This window comes from Brassica napus, chromosome C3 (genome assembly GCF_020379485.1).
Source record: "Brassica napus cultivar Da-Ae chromosome C3, Da-Ae, whole genome shotgun sequence".
NCBI classification, from domain to species: Eukaryota; Viridiplantae; Streptophyta; class Magnoliopsida; order Brassicales; family Brassicaceae; genus Brassica; species Brassica napus.
Window position 1 is genome coordinate 71112261 of NC_063446.1, and position 15510 is coordinate 71127770.

At 33.8% G+C, this 15510-nt stretch overlaps 3 protein-coding genes across 4 annotated transcripts; 1 reads left to right on the forward strand and 2 right to left on the reverse strand.

Annotated features, from left to right (window-relative positions):
• Positions 1-4431: 4431 nt before the first annotated feature.
• Positions 4432-6823, forward strand: LOC106390094 (probable sucrose-phosphatase 1). 2 transcript variants are annotated; one of them, XM_013830484.3, is made up of 9 exons: positions 4432-4569; positions 4675-4794; positions 4948-5250; positions 5333-5434; positions 5511-5705; positions 5777-6067; positions 6163-6349; positions 6445-6491; positions 6592-6823. In XM_013830484.3, the coding sequence occupies exons 2-9, from the start codon at positions 4735-4737 to the stop codon at positions 6676-6678; spliced, it is 1272 nt and encodes a 423-aa protein (XP_013685938.2). In that variant the 5' UTR covers positions 4432-4569; positions 4675-4734; the 3' UTR covers positions 6679-6823. The 2 variants fall into 2 exon arrangements, with proteins under 2 accessions (XP_013685938.2, XP_013685937.2); XM_013830483.3 differs by having other exon boundaries at positions 4478-4794.
• A 777-nt stretch (positions 6824-7600) lies between these two features.
• Positions 7601-9507, reverse strand: LOC106390096 (phenylacetaldehyde reductase-like). Its single transcript, XM_013830488.3, has 5 exons — positions 9329-9507; positions 8781-9142; positions 8522-8684; positions 8263-8449; positions 7601-8151 (listed from the first exon to the last, which is right to left on the reverse strand). Exons 1-5 carry the CDS (start codon positions 9447-9449, stop codon positions 8007-8009), a joined length of 978 nt encoding a protein of 325 aa, XP_013685942.2. The 5' UTR covers positions 9450-9507; the 3' UTR covers positions 7601-8006.
• Positions 9508-12233: 2726 nt separating this feature from the next.
• Positions 12234-14510, reverse strand: LOC106390095 (intermediate filament protein ifa-4). Its single transcript, XM_013830486.3, has 4 exons — positions 13510-14510; positions 13154-13417; positions 12790-13080; positions 12234-12702 (listed from the first exon to the last, which is right to left on the reverse strand). Exons 1-4 carry the CDS (start codon positions 13981-13983, stop codon positions 12379-12381), a joined length of 1353 nt encoding a protein of 450 aa, XP_013685940.2. The 5' UTR covers positions 13984-14510; the 3' UTR covers positions 12234-12378.
• Positions 14511-15510: the final 1000 nt, after the last annotated feature.

The window sequence follows — 15510 nt, forward strand, 5'->3', positions numbered from 1 at the left end:
ACCTTCTTCATTCGTGGCATCCACTACAGAGTCCCTCTCTCGACTCTCTGCACTATCTATGGGTTCGAGAACGAGCATCAGCACGACATCGTACCAGACTTCGCAGGGATCTCGACATTTTGGGGGCACATAGCCACCGGTTTCTTCGACTCCGCCAAGACTGTTCAGACGGACATCTGTCACCCGACTCTGCGCTACTTCATGAAGGTCCTTGCCAACACTCTGTTGTGCAAGATTGAACCTAGTAAGGTTCGGGTGCAGGAGCTCACATTGGTCTATCACGCGGTGAAGAGTTTGGTTCACATGGAGGACATCGAGGAGCCCGCAGACGACTTGGGGCCCAACATTGGAGCCGTATTTGCTGAGCATCTGGTCAAGCTCAAGATGAAGCCGTTCCAGTCAATAGGAAGGAAGAAGTAGACAGTCGGGAGCCTACTTACCCCGATTTTCATACATTGCAGAGTTCCGTTAGACGATGCTGAGATGGATGACCGGATCATCTACATGGATGCAGCGCATCTTACGAGCACCCAGTGGCTCAAGGAAGACCGCGACTGGTGCTTCAGGGATGAGAATGGCACGCACTTGGTGAGGCTGCCACTTTGTACACTCACGGATTTCGACCATAGCCATACCAGCATTCAGTTCCGCCCGGACCCACACCTCCTCCGAGCCTCAGTGACCATGCCGCGATGCTACACGGTCCAGCGACCATGCCGCGATGCTACACGGTCCAGCGACCTGGAGGACCTCAGCCGCATCAGCCCTAGGCCGCACTCCTGCCATTCCCACCTATGCCAGACATCTTTACACGCCCTGAGGGAGATTTCCAGTGCATCGTAGTCGATGCTCTCACTGCCATCTGGGCTAGAGTATCGAGATGTCGCTGTTCGAGCAGGAGGAGTGTGCGATCCAGCTCACCGTTAGCAGCAGGACCATCACGCCAGCGCAGAGGCACCTCCAGCGACGACACCACTGATGAGGACTAGTCCTCATATTTCTATACTTATCTACTTATGTTTTCTTTTACTTTCATACTATTAGGATTTGCTTTCGAACTTATTATTCTATGTTATGACTGGAATTTATCTATTTTGCTAACCTTGCATGTGTTTGGATTGTCTAACAGAGCTAACATAGCTGACTGGTACTGATTCTATGATGAGTTAGACACCTTGATACGCTGCAGCTAGCACATAAATTTTCTGTTTCTGCGCTATTGATCGACGAAGAGGTACTTAGGTCGATCGACGGTGATGCACTTATGTCGATCGATAAAGAGTTGTGTATATCGATCGACACTCGAGACAGAGGGGTACGAACATTCTTTGCTCTTGTCTAACATCTAACTTAGTACTTATTATTCATTCTCTAACCAACCAATCTTAGACTGAATATCACTGGGGACAGTGAAATTTAAGTCTGGGGGTACTCATTGACATTAGTTTATTTATTCATGAATTTTTTAAATCATATTTTCAAAACATAAAGTTTTTATTGAGTAAAGAAGGTGATTATGAACTTATTAGATTTTTGCTTGTTATCTAACCACTCTTTAGCACCATTCTAGACTTACTGATTGCAGATAGTACTAAAGATACTAAAGTGGATCAACATGTCAACTATGTTATACTTGCTGAGATTGTTTGAAGGAACCAAAGCTGACCTCCAGCACTAAACCTGACACAACTGCTTGTCTTGGGGCTTGGTATACATGGGATCGGATTCTTCAAACAAGTCTGTAAGGTAAAGCCTTGTGTATATAGATTTATCACCCTCTCTCTCTCTATTTTCGAAATATAGATTTCAACCAAAAAAAATTTATTATTATTATATATATATATGGTTCGAACAGGACTTGGTGGTTACAACCATTAAGGCTTGATTCATAAGAATTATATATGTAAAGGATTAGAACATGACTTGGTGGCTACAACCATTAAGGCTTGCTTCACAAATAATCCTAGAATATAGGTCAAAAAGAAGTGAACAGGACTTGGTGGCAACCACCATTAAGTCTTGATTCATGGAAGTCTGTCCAATCATGGTCAATGATCTTGCAAATGTAAGCAGACTTTGATTAAGAGAGAAAATTAGTGGAGAGAGGATATGAACTAATGTGTACCTGCAGGTCCAGATACTTGTTTGAAAATCTTTGCATCATGTGATCGATACTCCCAAGGTAAAGCCTGCACTTTTATTTATGCTAAGAAATAAGGTTGGTAGAGGGGAATGTCAGACAAGATTTGCTAAGTTGTTAGCTAGGTGAATTTGGTTGATAAGCTAGGATATACTATGATGTGCTTTTGTGATTGAGAATTCTTAGATGTGGATTGCAATATTGTAGAGGTGACGATTCTAAGTTTAAAATTGTATGAGTCCCTACTGTTTGAAACCTCTTTCAGAGAGACTGCTAGTATGTTTTGCTCGAGGACAACCAAAAGAGTAAGTATGGGAGAGTTGATAGAACATGGATTTTACGCATTATTAGCCATGGTTTATAAGTGTTTTAAGATATATTTACTATTATATAGAGTCTATTTAGAGAAACTACAGGTTCATGTACTAACTAGAAGAAAATGATGTATTTGGAGCTATTTGTAGATCTTTTGAGCTTTGCTGGAAATAGGAGATGGTCGACGGTTACCAAGAAATATCGACCGACGGTTGCCAACAAATATCGATTGATGTTGACCTCTTCTCATCGATCGACAGCGAAGACACCCGAGAGTTAATGACAAATTAGAAGATTTCAAGTTTCACAAAAGTTTCAATAATTACATCTTAAGTCTCTGGCCGCCTGTTAGGCTATTTATTAGGGTTTTGTATCATTTTAGAGGCAGACTTGCCTAGAGACCTTTTTAGACCTAATTTGGAGGAAGCAAGAGGCCACCATTGAAAGGAGAGAGCTTAGGATTGGAGAGATAGAACAACACTGCAAAACAAAGAAGATCTTGAATTCCCTTGCTTTCACTTATTTTGTTGCTTACTTTTATTGTTTATTTCATTTAAGTATTATTCAGACCATCATAACTATGTGTTTTATGAATATGTCTGAGTAGTCCTTACTGTTAGATTTAGGTTTCTCAATAGGTTGATAAATGTATTACTGACACAAACAATTGTTAGGGTGTTAAAAAATATAGTTCTTCATCTAATTATTCTTAAAGCTAAGTTTAGGATTGATCACCCTTTAAACTTAGATCTTAGGATTAATTGAGATCAAGCCATTGCTTGACTCAATGCCTGAAAATAAACTAGTATGATCTAACTGACTAGATACAGACGAGAGTTGATCTAGTAAATTAGAGAATATAAATCAAACATGTCCGTAAAGCTTTCTGGAAGAAGTATCGATCAACGCAGCGATAGCCCTGTCGATCGATATTTTGAAAGGTGTATCGATCGATATTCGTAACGAATCATCATCGATCGACACTTTCTCGTGATTGACATACGAGAGTTGAAATCCGAGATCCAGATTAGATAATCAGATTGATTATATCTTAGTTTGAATTCAAGAATAATTAATATCAATAAACCCCTAAAGACCGAATTTAAGTATTACTTACCATACCAGAGAACATACCTGAATCTAGCTATTCTCTCAAATGTTAACAACCTCAAAACAAATCAATCGAGCAATAAACTTGCTCACAAATCCATTTACTGCTTTAAAACCTATAAACCAATTAATCTAGCATATTTCAAAGACCATAATCTATTGTGTAATCCTAGAGTCTCTCTGGATTCGATCCCTATGTACTACATCTGAACCTCTTATTTGACAGAGTAATTCACTCCTTAGGGTCATTTGAGTGATATCACTCACTTGATTCATCTTCTAATTATAACAAATTTTAGTTTTTAATTCATTTTTTAAAATATTATAAATAAGCTTATTCGAACATATTTTATTAAGTTCGTGATTACAATCGATATGAAAAACTATAATTTTATTGTAATAAAAAACAAAAATTTTTGATTAATAAAATTTTAAGTAAGCAATTTTAATCCTCAAATTTTAAATTGGAACAAAAAAAAAAATCTCATACTTTCGTTGACCAAACCATTTTAATCTTATTAAAAGTCAACCGTTAAATATAACTAACAACACTAAACGGTTGACTTTAGTGCTTGACTTTTGACGAGACTAAAATGATTTGATCAACGAAAGTATGAGATTTATTCGTGTTTGACTAGAAGTTAAAGGTTAAAATGGCGTATTTTGAGTTGAAGATATTTTTGGCTTATTTTCAAAAATTGAGGATTTTTTTGTCGATTTTCCGTGTGAAAATGGAGAAATGCAAAATTTTAGATTATATTTTATTAAAGTAAGTAAGTAGGTAGGTATCTAACGTGGAAAAGGGAATATTCCATGGAAGAAAGGAGAAAGAAAATAATAATCAGTGGAAGAAAATACAAAAAAAAAAAAGAAAAAACAATTTAAATAAAGTTTAGGGAAATGTTTACTTGTTCTTCCCCGCTCTACCCCTCACTCTCAATTTCTCAAAACCAAAGCTTTTTCTTCTTCTTCTCTTACACCAAAACGTGCTTTCTAACCCTCAGGTTTGTCTCCGATCTAGAATCTCCCCTTACAAGCTTTAGCTTTCTCATCTCACCAAAAAACCCTAGTTTTTAATGGCTCTCGATGATCTCATTTCTTGATTTCAGTGATCTTATTATATTTCTTGATTTAAACGATTCATTCTCCAAGAAGCTGATTTTCTAACCATGGAGCGGCTAACATCTCCTCCTCGTCTCATGATAGTCTCGGATCTTGATGATACAATGGTACAAAACACCAATTAACAAACTTTTCTTTTGGCTCTAAAACTTGATTCTTGATTCTTGATCTGTATTTTTTGTGTTCTTGAAGTTTGATCATTATCTTTTGCTCTGAATCTTGGTTCTTGATGTCTATTATTTTTTTTTGTCTTCTTGAAGGTTGATCATCATAATGATCCTGAAAATCTCTCTTTACTGAGGTTCAGTTCACTGTGGGAAGAAGCTTTTCGCCACGACTCTCTTCTTGTTTTCTCAACAGGAAGAACACTGCCCATGTACAAGAAACTGAGGAAAGAGAGACCAATGTTAACTCCTGATGTTATCATTACCTCTGTAGGAACTGAGATAGCTTATGGCAAGTCCATGGTTACTGATGATAGTTGGATTGAAATCATGAACCATAAATGGGACCGAGGAATCGTCGAAGAAGAAACCAGCAAGTTCTCTGAGTTAACTCTTCAGGTTACTGTCTGATTAACATAAACAAAGTCTCTATAGTATCATGGTTTTGTGATGGAAGAACATTGTGTTTCATTTAATGCAGAGAGATTGTGACCAGAGACCAAACAAGGTTAGCTTCTTCATTGACAAGAGTAAGGCTCAAGAAGTGACCAAGGAGCTATACCAACGGTTGGAGAAACGTGGAGTAAGTACCATTGTTTAATCTTGTCCGTTTACTCTCACAACATGGTATATGATGGTGTATTTTTTTTTTTTTTTAGTTGGAGATCAAAATCATTTTCAGTGGAGGAAAAGCTTTAGATGTTTTACCAAAAGGTGGAGGAAAAGGACAAGCTCTTGCTTATCTTCTTAACAAGCTCAAGGCTGAAGGGAGGCTTCCCGTTAATACTCTTGTCTGTGGTGACTCTGGAAACGACACCGAGCTCTTTACCATTCCTAATGTTTATGGTGTCATGGTTAGTTTCACCATCTTGAATCTCTGTTTTGTTCTTTTCATGTTTTGAAATATCTTTTATTGTTATCACAGGTGAGAAACTCTCAAGCGGAGTTATTAGAGTGGTATGCAGAGAATGCGAAAGACAATGCAAAGATAATCCACGCGAGTGAGAGGTGTGTGGGTGGGATTTTAGAAGCCATTGGTCATTTTAAGCTTGGTCCAAATCTTTCTCCTAGAGATGTTTCTGACTTATTCGAGTGCAAGGAGGATAATGTGAACCCGGGTCATGAGGTTGTCATGTTTTTCTTGTTCTATGAGAGATGGAGAAGAGGTGAAGTTGAGAACTGTGATGCATACATAGCAAGTCTCAAAGCTTCATGTGTGAGTATATATAGTTATAACCCTTGTTTCTCTCTTTATCGCCAAATCTTACTAATTAATGATGATATTATCCTTTTGTCAAAAACCACATTCAGCATCCTGCTGCTGTCTTTGTTCATCCATCTGGTACTGAAAAATCTCTGATAGACACCATTGATGAGCTTGGAAAGTATCATGGAGACAAAAAGGACAAGAAGTTTCGGGTTTGGACAGATCAGGTTCTGGCAACAGAGACTACTCATGGGACTTGGATGGTAAAGCTTGATAAGTGGGAACAAACTGGTAATGAAAGGCCTTAACATGCTACACAAAACCCACATAAATGGACTATTATCTTCCTTAATTGTTGATATTCAGATTGCGGATATATATTGCAGGGAATGAAAGGAAATGCTGTACAACAACTGTTAGATTCACCTCAAAGGTAAGAGAAGATCAAGAGGTGTTTGCACTTATCACTAGTATATAGATATAGAAGAGTAGATTCAGTTTCTTGAGTACTGAAAATGTATTGCAATCTGCAGGAAAATGAAGAACTTGTGTGGGAAAATGTGCAGCAAACATGGTCAGAGGAATCAGAGATGAAAAATGACAGCAACTGGATCATCTAAATGATTATCCTCCTTTTAGATTTTTTTCATAAAACATTGCAAACACACACAAGATCCTATTATTGCTTGAATAAAACTTAAATCGCAAAAGTCATCTTATATGTTATTTTTGTTACTTATTCCTCATAATGATAACATTTGTGTAGAGAGGGCAAAGGTGATAATGAGGCAAATATCACTTGTTGACATATAGACTCTTCCAATCTATTAAAACTGAAGTAATTTTTGGTACTGTTTGGCAACATGGATACCAGTACAAATGAGAATTGTTTAGAAACATAGATACAATTATAAACAAAAATATAGTGTTTTTTTAGTAATTTCATTCATATAATAACATTAATTTTCTTTTCATATTTTACTCAGTTTAACAATTTCATTAATTATATTAATTTAACAATACATCAGATCATTAAATATATTAACATAATAATAATAATAATGCAGAATTTTATTTATTAGTTAATCAACATTAACTTTGTGTCAATTATAAAATCAAAAATATAAAATAACTGGGTTTTGCATAAGGTTAAACGTTCAGTTTAGTTTGTTTTATTAAAACTTTTTTTAAATTTAGTTTCAATTGGTAAAAAAATACGTAGCCGAACATATAATTCAAAGACATGTTTTTGTGAATAAAATAATAACTTAAATCAAAATAATAAAATGTATTACATTTATTGTCACTTAATTTTTCACTCCATATAATTATTTTACTAAATAAAAAACTTTTTCTATTTCACTTAATTTAGCCAAACACATAGAAAGATTCCTTTTTATTAGTTTATATAATCAGTTAGACATGAACATTGGCTATCCATTTAGATACATGTTGTTCTTTTGAATATCATTTTTTTGAAAAAAAATTAAGTCTCGATTGAATATTATAAATTTATGTATGGGTTTTGAGTTGAGTCATTCTGGATCAGATGAATTCGGTTCTGATGTGTAGGAACTTAAAAATATCTAAATAATAACTGTATCTGATACGGGTTCGGATATTTGTACAAAAAATAACCATATTACCCAATTCGGTCCAAGTTTTTTTAATACAATTAGTTATATTATGATCCATCTAAAATATATAACACTAATTATGAAAAACAAATATCAATGTATAAAAATGTAAGAACCAATACTCAGGCGGTTGCGCGAATCAAGAAAAAACAAGTACCAAATGATTCAAAAAATGTTCACAATATCATAGGCAACACATGCACTCAGATTTGAATAAAGGAAAAATAACCACAAATAAATAAGACACATGAGAGTAAAACACAAACAGATCCAAGTCTGGTTCTGGTTTGAGTTAATATTGGGGATGAAACTCAGAATCTGATGAACCCTTTGTCTTGCAAACTCTCAACAGTCTCCTTTATGCTAACCTCCAATGGCACAAACTCAACCCCAAGAGACTCTGCTTTCTCTTTAGACACTTTGTAGGTTGGAATAAATATCTTTTCATCTGCACACCTGGAACAACAATTTCAGTAGATTCTAATCAAAATCTTGTCTTTAGTTAACAATTTATACAAAGAAAAAAAGCAGAGTTGCTCTGTTTCTGATGTTAAAAGAGAGACTTACTTCTCCGGGAGTTGAAAATCAGGATAAAGATCATGCAAAATGTTAACAACCTCGGAGTAATGAGCAACTCTCTCCACTAAACAGTATCTTCCATTAGCTTCTGGATTCTCAAACGCTTGGATATGAGCGTTGGCTACATCTTTAACATTAACCCACCCGAATGTCGCATTAGGAAACGTCTGTGCTCCTGAAAATGTAAACCAATGTTTTAAACTTAGTACACGTCTAAATCAAACAATTTGTTCTATCTTTGCTTCACCTTTGATCAAGCTTAGTACCGCAGCAGCACTAGTGTTGAGCGTTGGCTGTAACAGAGGACCAATCACCATTGCTGCGTTTATCGAAACTAACTGCATATCGTTCTCTTTCGCGAACTTCCACGCTGCGTTTTCAGCTAATGTCTTGGAGAGTACATACCATAGCTTTAATAAAAAAGAAAAAAACAGAGTGTTTCAGCAAAAACATAGTGATAGCTTGTACACCACGCAACCCTAAGTTGTTCTTTTTTTTTTATTTACCTTGGCAGCTCTGCAATAATCAGGATCGGCGAACCAAGTTTCATCAACTATGGTATCGGGTGTTCGAGGCATGCCATTGAAAGCAACAGCTGCTATAGATGAGGTTAAGACGACTCTCTTAACAGAGGGAGTCTTCAAGCAAGTGCTTAGAACATTGATTGTTCCTTTCACCGCTGGATCAAGTAACTCAGCCTGAGGATCTTTGACATCGTGATAGAACGGTGAGGCGGTGTGGAATACTCCTTGGCAACCATCGATTGCTGAATCGAAAGAGCCTTCTTCTAACAAGTTTGCTTTGAATAATTGAAGCCTTTCCTCTGCACCTTCTAACGCAAGCAAATGCTCTGTTTTTCTCGGATCATCTGTTACATTAAACCATATACACACATACATATATAACCAATCTATAAAATCTTAAATTATCTACATCTCTAATCATTTCATATGCGTTCAAATTTCATTAAAAATGAATATTCTATCTAAACGTAAGAGATATTATAAGATACACGTTGTTTTGGAATGAGATTGAATAGAGAAAAGAGACAGACTTGGATCACGAACAGAGGCTTTAACGGTGTAGCCGCGGAGAAGGAGAAGCTTGACGATCCATGAAGCAATGTAACCTGAAGCTCCTGTCACACACACCGTCTTCTCTTCTTCGCTGCTCATTCTTCTTACAGGTCTTCTCTCTTTTTTTCGGTGTGTTTGAAATGTCCAAAACTGATATTTTGTTAGCTTTTCTGCATTTTGTTTCGGTTTCCAAGCGCGCCATTTTTGGGAGGGTTCGTTAGAGTTTTCCACGGGATTGCTCCCTGCCAAGTGTGTGACTCCTCTTAATCACGTTCCTACGATTACTCATTATAAACTAATTGAGTTAAAAACAAAAACAAAAAATATGTTTTAATAGTATTAATTTATTAATCAATTATAAAAATTCTTAACTTTTAATAAATACTAGGTGTTTGCCCGCAATTTTGCGGGTCTTTGTATTATATAAAAAAATATATATTATCTTTATACTGTTATAATTTTTAAATAATAATTAGAAATTTAAATTTAAATTTTTAATTTTGAATATTTGGATAATCAAAAATTTCAGTATATATATTTTTAGAAGATATGTGAGATTTAAAATAGTTCAAAAACATAAACCTTAGTCATTAAAAATCTTTCTCTTACAAAAACAATATTATAATTAATTCAGATAATTGGTTGTAGAATTACTTTATATTTTAGTTTAACACATGAAAAATCGAAAATACTCTAGCGCTAAAGAGAAAAAAAAGAGTATTTTTTGTGTAACTCCAATATGACCAATACAATGATCGGAGGCTTTTATCATGAAAGATATTTTGTAAACGGTTTTGTGTGGGCTTTTAAAACATAAAAGTTATAATAATTCCTTACCTACAAACATAATTCTTTTATATAATAATATATAACCATTAAATATATTTCTATAAAAAATGCTAAAGTATTTTATTTAATTATATAATATAACTAACTGATAATATATAGTATGATTTATCTCTTTAAAACTAAAGAAAAATTTGGTTAAGGTAAACATAAAAACACGTATCAGGAAAATGGTAGTTTAAGCAATTTTCTCATAATTTGTTCCAAATCACACTTTCTCACTCATTTTTTTATTTAGTGTTTAACATAAAACTTAAATAGGTTAAGCAAACAATTTTTTTCTTAAATTATCTCTAATCATCACACTGTTTTATCAAAAACTAATTCATTCAACCAAATGTTTTTAATTAAAACTAATCATAGTTTACATATCTTTTAAAATTATTGTTTTAATTTAATTTAAATTAAATTAAAACATACCTATATTAATTAAATCTGATTAACTAATAAGAAAAAAAAATATTTTAATTTTTAAATACCAAATCTCGTTATTTTAGGCATATATACTTAATATTAACGTGAGATCCAATATTAATGTTTTTATTTGTATAAATTTTGTTAAAATTTTATTATCATACATTTTAAAAATTTATTATAGCGTAAAAAACACAGCTCATTAATTTTTAAATAAGTTTTTTTTTAACTTTCAATTTACATTATATTTTTCATCTTTGACTTTAACAATTGTAGATATGGTCATTTTTATTGAACTTCTTTAATAAATTTATCTTAACATTTTAAAACACACATAAAACTAATTAGTTCACATTTATAGTAACACAAAAAAGTACATGTACCTCGACAAACAAATAAAAATTAAATACATAAGAATATAAAAATACCAAGAACGCAACAAACATATTTTATTATTTTTTCTCTTATTCTTTTATTTATGTATGCTTTTTTCTATTAAAAATAAACATGCTAATTTTACTATAATCCAAACTATATGAATTATATTAATAGTATATTAACTCTAGAAAAATCCAGTGAAAAATACTTTGATTAATATAATTAAATGACTTTCCATATAATAAATTAAATGAATTACCAAATAATATAATTTTAAATGATTTATCATATAATAATGTTAATTCATTTGTTTATATTAATAGATGAATTAAATAAACTTTTTCTTGATTAATATACGTTTAAATAACTTACCATATGATTTTTATCTTTTAAAATATAAAATATTTTAATCATTTCTATAAGTGATAACGTATATGATATCACATTGTCTTTAAAAATGATTGGAATTTTTTAGAATTATATATTTGACTATTTTGCATTCATTTGACACACTTTTATACTATAAATAGTGAATGAGTGAATTTAATTAATATTATTAAGTTTAGATTAATTAGTTTTCTAAAATCTATGATTTATTTTATTCACTATCAATATAAACATAATAAAAACCGTTTTTATAATTTTTTTAATAGTATTAATTTATTAATCAATTATAAAAATTCTTAACTTTTAATAAATATTCAATCAAAACATTTTCAAAGAGTGGATAGAATTCTTAGAATACGATTATGCCACCAACAAATCTAATACTTCCTCCGTTCCTAAAAAAATGTATGTTCTGGAAAAAAAGTTGTTTCAAAAAAATACATTTTTTATTTTTTCAATGTATGATTTTATGGAAAATTGTAAGTTTCAAAAAAATTAATGGTGTTTATTGAATTTCTATTGACTAAAAATTATGAAAAATTGTTAATCACAAAAAAACAATGCATATTTAATGAGTTTTTAATATATGTGAAAAGTTTAGAATATGCATTTTAAAAAAAAACAGAGGGAGTATGTTTTATGATAATTCAGGTATAACAATTCTACTAACACCACAAATGAAGTTGTATTTCCATTTTATGAAGATCCACGTGGCACGTAGCGATGCTACCCCCATTATGCGAAGATATCATGTAGACCTTTTTCTATTAGTGTAGCATAAACGACTATTAATCTCATTTTATAAGGCTTATAACTCAAATCTTCGTCAATCAAACCACTGGATTAAGGAGTTTTGACAAAAGAAACCATATTTTATGGTGAATTTGAAGTTGACATTGGTTCACCCAAGTTTTCATGAACTCAATTTGAATTTATTAACCATAGATAACCAGAAAAAAAATCTGTTTTTTTTTTGTCAGAAAAAGAAAACAAGGTTACATTTTCATGACATTGGAGTGTTTCTCTGCCTTGTTACTGCCACTGAACCGTTCTTAATCTCTCTCAAAGGCTGTCTTGAGCACGACGGTTTTGCTGTTCTTCCTTCACTGTACTTAGACCAATCTCCATTGTTGCTATGTCTGTTTTCTTTCAACCTACAAATCAATACTCTCTTCTCTGACTCTGTTGGCAACTTGTTCTTCTCTGGTTCTAACTTATTACCTTCCTTCCTCAATCTTTTGATCTCTTCTTGTAACCCGCAAACCTCTGCTTGTATGTTCTTAAACTTTGCTTCTGATGATAAAGCCTTTCTTCTCCAACCTTCAACCTAAAACAGATTCATAAAGAAAGGGTCTTCAATATACTTTTTTATCTTTTATTTTTTTAATACCAGGAGGTTTGAATTCAATCTTACAGAGAAATATAGATTCTGTATCTGAGAATCTGATTCGAGAGCACGGTTTTGCCAGAAATCACGACAAGATTGAAGTTCCTCCATTTCATTCCTCACTTGACCCAACATATCTTGCATTTGTGACCATTGCTCAGCTTCTGCTCTTACTTGATCCGTGATCTTTCTCATAACTGCTTTGCAATGTCTAGAACAGTCTTTTTTAGTATACGTGTCTTGTACAGATAAATCTTGAAGATCAATGGTTTTGGAGAGAATCGACAACGCCTCCATTTTACTACTCAATGTATCTATCTGCGGAAGAAAACAAGTCAAGATCATGCAAAAAGAAAGAAAAAAAGACTAAGTAATCTTAGTTGTCACTCACATTGCCGTTATTGCTGTTGACCAAGAAGCTAGCCTCAGCCATTTTCTGAATCCCTTGAACACAAACCTCTCCTTCATCCAACTTCTCCAGCTCTCTTCTTAAAACAGAAGCTTTCTTGTCAAAGTTATGTCTGAAGTTTCTAGCTTCTTTCATGTCCTTATTGACCTTTGGAGACTTTAACTCATTTAGTTTCTCAATCAAATAGCTTATCTCATCTTCCAAAACATTGCTCTCTTTCTTCCCTTCTGAGATTCTCTGTTTCCCCTAAATGAATCAAATCAAAAACAGCTTCAAACTCAAAACACTTACTACACTCACGCTCATAATACATAATAAACCAATCAGATTAGACTTACAGAGAGGAGAGTATTAACAGCAGATCTAAGCGTTTTCTCCATTCGCTTCTTCCTCCTCTCCATCTTCTTCAACGCAATCTCTTTTTCAATCCTTAACAAGTTACACTCTGATCTCAACATCTCCGTCTGAAACCTCCACTTGGCTTCATCTACTTCACTAGAAGACGACCCACCAATCTCTCTCCCTTCTGCAACTTTCTCTCTTCTCCTTCCCTCATCCATCACAACAGGTCCCCCTCCTCGATCAAAGGATCTCTCTTGGTGAAACAGAACCTCCAGTTTCACTCTCTGATCCTTCTGAGTCGAGGAAGAATAAGAAGAAGAAGAAGAAGGTGTTGTTGTCTTCCCCTTTGCTGCACTCCGTCGCACACTTTGCCTACGTGGCAGCTGAAGGATCCTCGGCGTAGGAAGGCCCACTTGTGGGTATTGCCACTTCGATCTCTTTATCATCGTCCGTTCGTTTCTTCTCTCCATTTTTTCACCGCCAACTTTAAAAAAGACAGCGAAAGTGTCTGTCTTTGTCTCTGTCTTTTTCTGGTAAATAGTGTCAGAAGAAGAAAGACATCAGTTTAAGAGTAGACTAGATGAAAGCTCCTGTTCTGGTCTTTTCTTTGTCCGTCTCTTTCTCTGTCGGATTTTGAAAAGTAAAATCCTTTGTTACCGTTGCAAAAGAGAGAGGGAGAGAGAATCACTCGAAAGCAGACAAGGAAAGAGACAACCTTGGAGAATTCAAACGCAACATCAAAGAACTTATTTGTTTCGTAATTTTAAATTGTGTTTTTCTCTACAATGTGCGTAGTATATATATATATAATATAATGAATACGAAAGTACCAATCTTTGGGTCTGGTTCTCGAGTAAAGCCTACGGCGAGAGAGAAAGAAGGAGAGAGACCTCGTGAAGTGGAGCCATTTTCAAATAAAAGCTGTGTTGTTGTTCTTCGTGATGAAACCGCTGCTTCCTCTTCTTTTCCACTTATTTACGATTCTGCCACTATCCAAGTGTCTCATTGGATGATAATTCAATTATTATAGCATCATTTTCTTTGCTTTTTATATCTCCATTAATATACATAGTGACTAGTTGCTGTTTTTTTTTTTTTTTTGGGGTCAACGTCTAGTGGTTTGTTTACTCGAATCATGCTTTTTAGAGACTATTTGAATTGAGAAAAAAAAAGAGAAGTCTATTTAAATAGTATATGAATATTGTTATTCAAAATAACTCAAATTTCGTAAAATATTATGTTGTGTGCTATTTTTCTTAAAATTCCCAAATGGCAAGAAACAAAAATTTGAACATATTTTTTCAATAATATGTTATTTTAGGCCTAAGCATAAAATTTTTAGTTTTACAAAATTTTCTCATATCTTTATAAGTATTAAAACCGCATATTTTTTAAATCAAATTGTATAATCTCTCTCGGTTTGGTCCTCTCCTTGGTTAGTGGATGGTGATAGACTACGTATCCTACTTATGAAAAATATTCTTGTTGATCTACTAAATCTTCGAGTAAGTGATTTTTTACTGCCTAATTCTCACCATTGGAACATCTCATTGCTGGAAGATCTCTTTTACCCTCAAGATATAGAGATTATTCTCAAGATCAAGCTTGTTATCTCATCACCAGATTTTTATATATGGAATCATTCTCGCTCAGGAGATTATACAGTAAGATCTCGATATTGGCTTGCTGAAAAGGTAGCAAATAAAGACGCGCTTTTGTAGCAGGAGGTATGTTACCATCCTTGAATGGTATCAAGGATCGAATTTGGTCACTTGATACGGCTCCAAAAATCAAAATCTTATTATGGAAAGTTATCAGTGGAGCTTTGCCAGTTGCAGACAACCTTGTAGAACGAGGTATGAAGATTGATACACGCTGTCAGATATGCGGACTGGAGGGAGAATCTTTAAATCATGTCCTCTTCACTTGCACCATTGCAAGGCAAACAAAAACTTCCCTCATCCTCTTAATGGGTTTGATTCTTCCTCTGTCTATTT

Bases quoted from the DNA above. Each gene is read 5' to 3' on its own strand.
- LOC106390094 (XM_013830484.3), top strand. From the start codon at position 4,735: ATGGAGCGGCTAACATCTCCTCCTCGTCTCATGATAGTCTCGGATCTT. The intron at 4,795-4,947 runs GTACAAAACACC...GTCTTCTTGAAG, and splicing joins CGGATCTTGATGATACAATG to GTTGATCATCATAATGATCC. The intron at 6,492-6,591 runs GTAAGAGAAGAT...TGCAATCTGCAG, and splicing joins CTGTTAGATTCACCTCAAAG to GAAAATGAAGAACTTGTGTG.
- LOC106390096 (XM_013830488.3), bottom strand. From the start codon at position 9,449: ATGAGCAGCGAAGAAGAGAAGACGGTGTGTGTGACAGGAGCTTCAGGT. The intron at 8,450-8,521 runs GTGAAGCAAAGA...TTACATTTTCAG, and splicing joins GGTACTAAGCTTGATCAAAG to GAGCACAGACGTTTCCTAAT. The intron at 8,152-8,262 runs GTAAGTCTCTCT...TTGTTGTTCCAG, and splicing joins GATTTTCAACTCCCGGAGAA to GTGTGCAGATGAAAAGATAT.
- LOC106390095 (XM_013830486.3), bottom strand. From the start codon at position 13,983: ATGGAGAGAAGAAACGAACGGACGATGATAAAGAGATCGAAGTGGCAA. The intron at 13,081-13,153 runs GTGAGTGACAAC...TTTCTTCCGCAG, and splicing joins TCAACAGCAATAACGGCAAT to ATAGATACATTGAGTAGTAA. The intron at 12,703-12,789 runs GTAAGATTGAAT...AATCTGTTTTAG, and splicing joins TACAGAATCTATATTTCTCT to GTTGAAGGTTGGAGAAGAAA.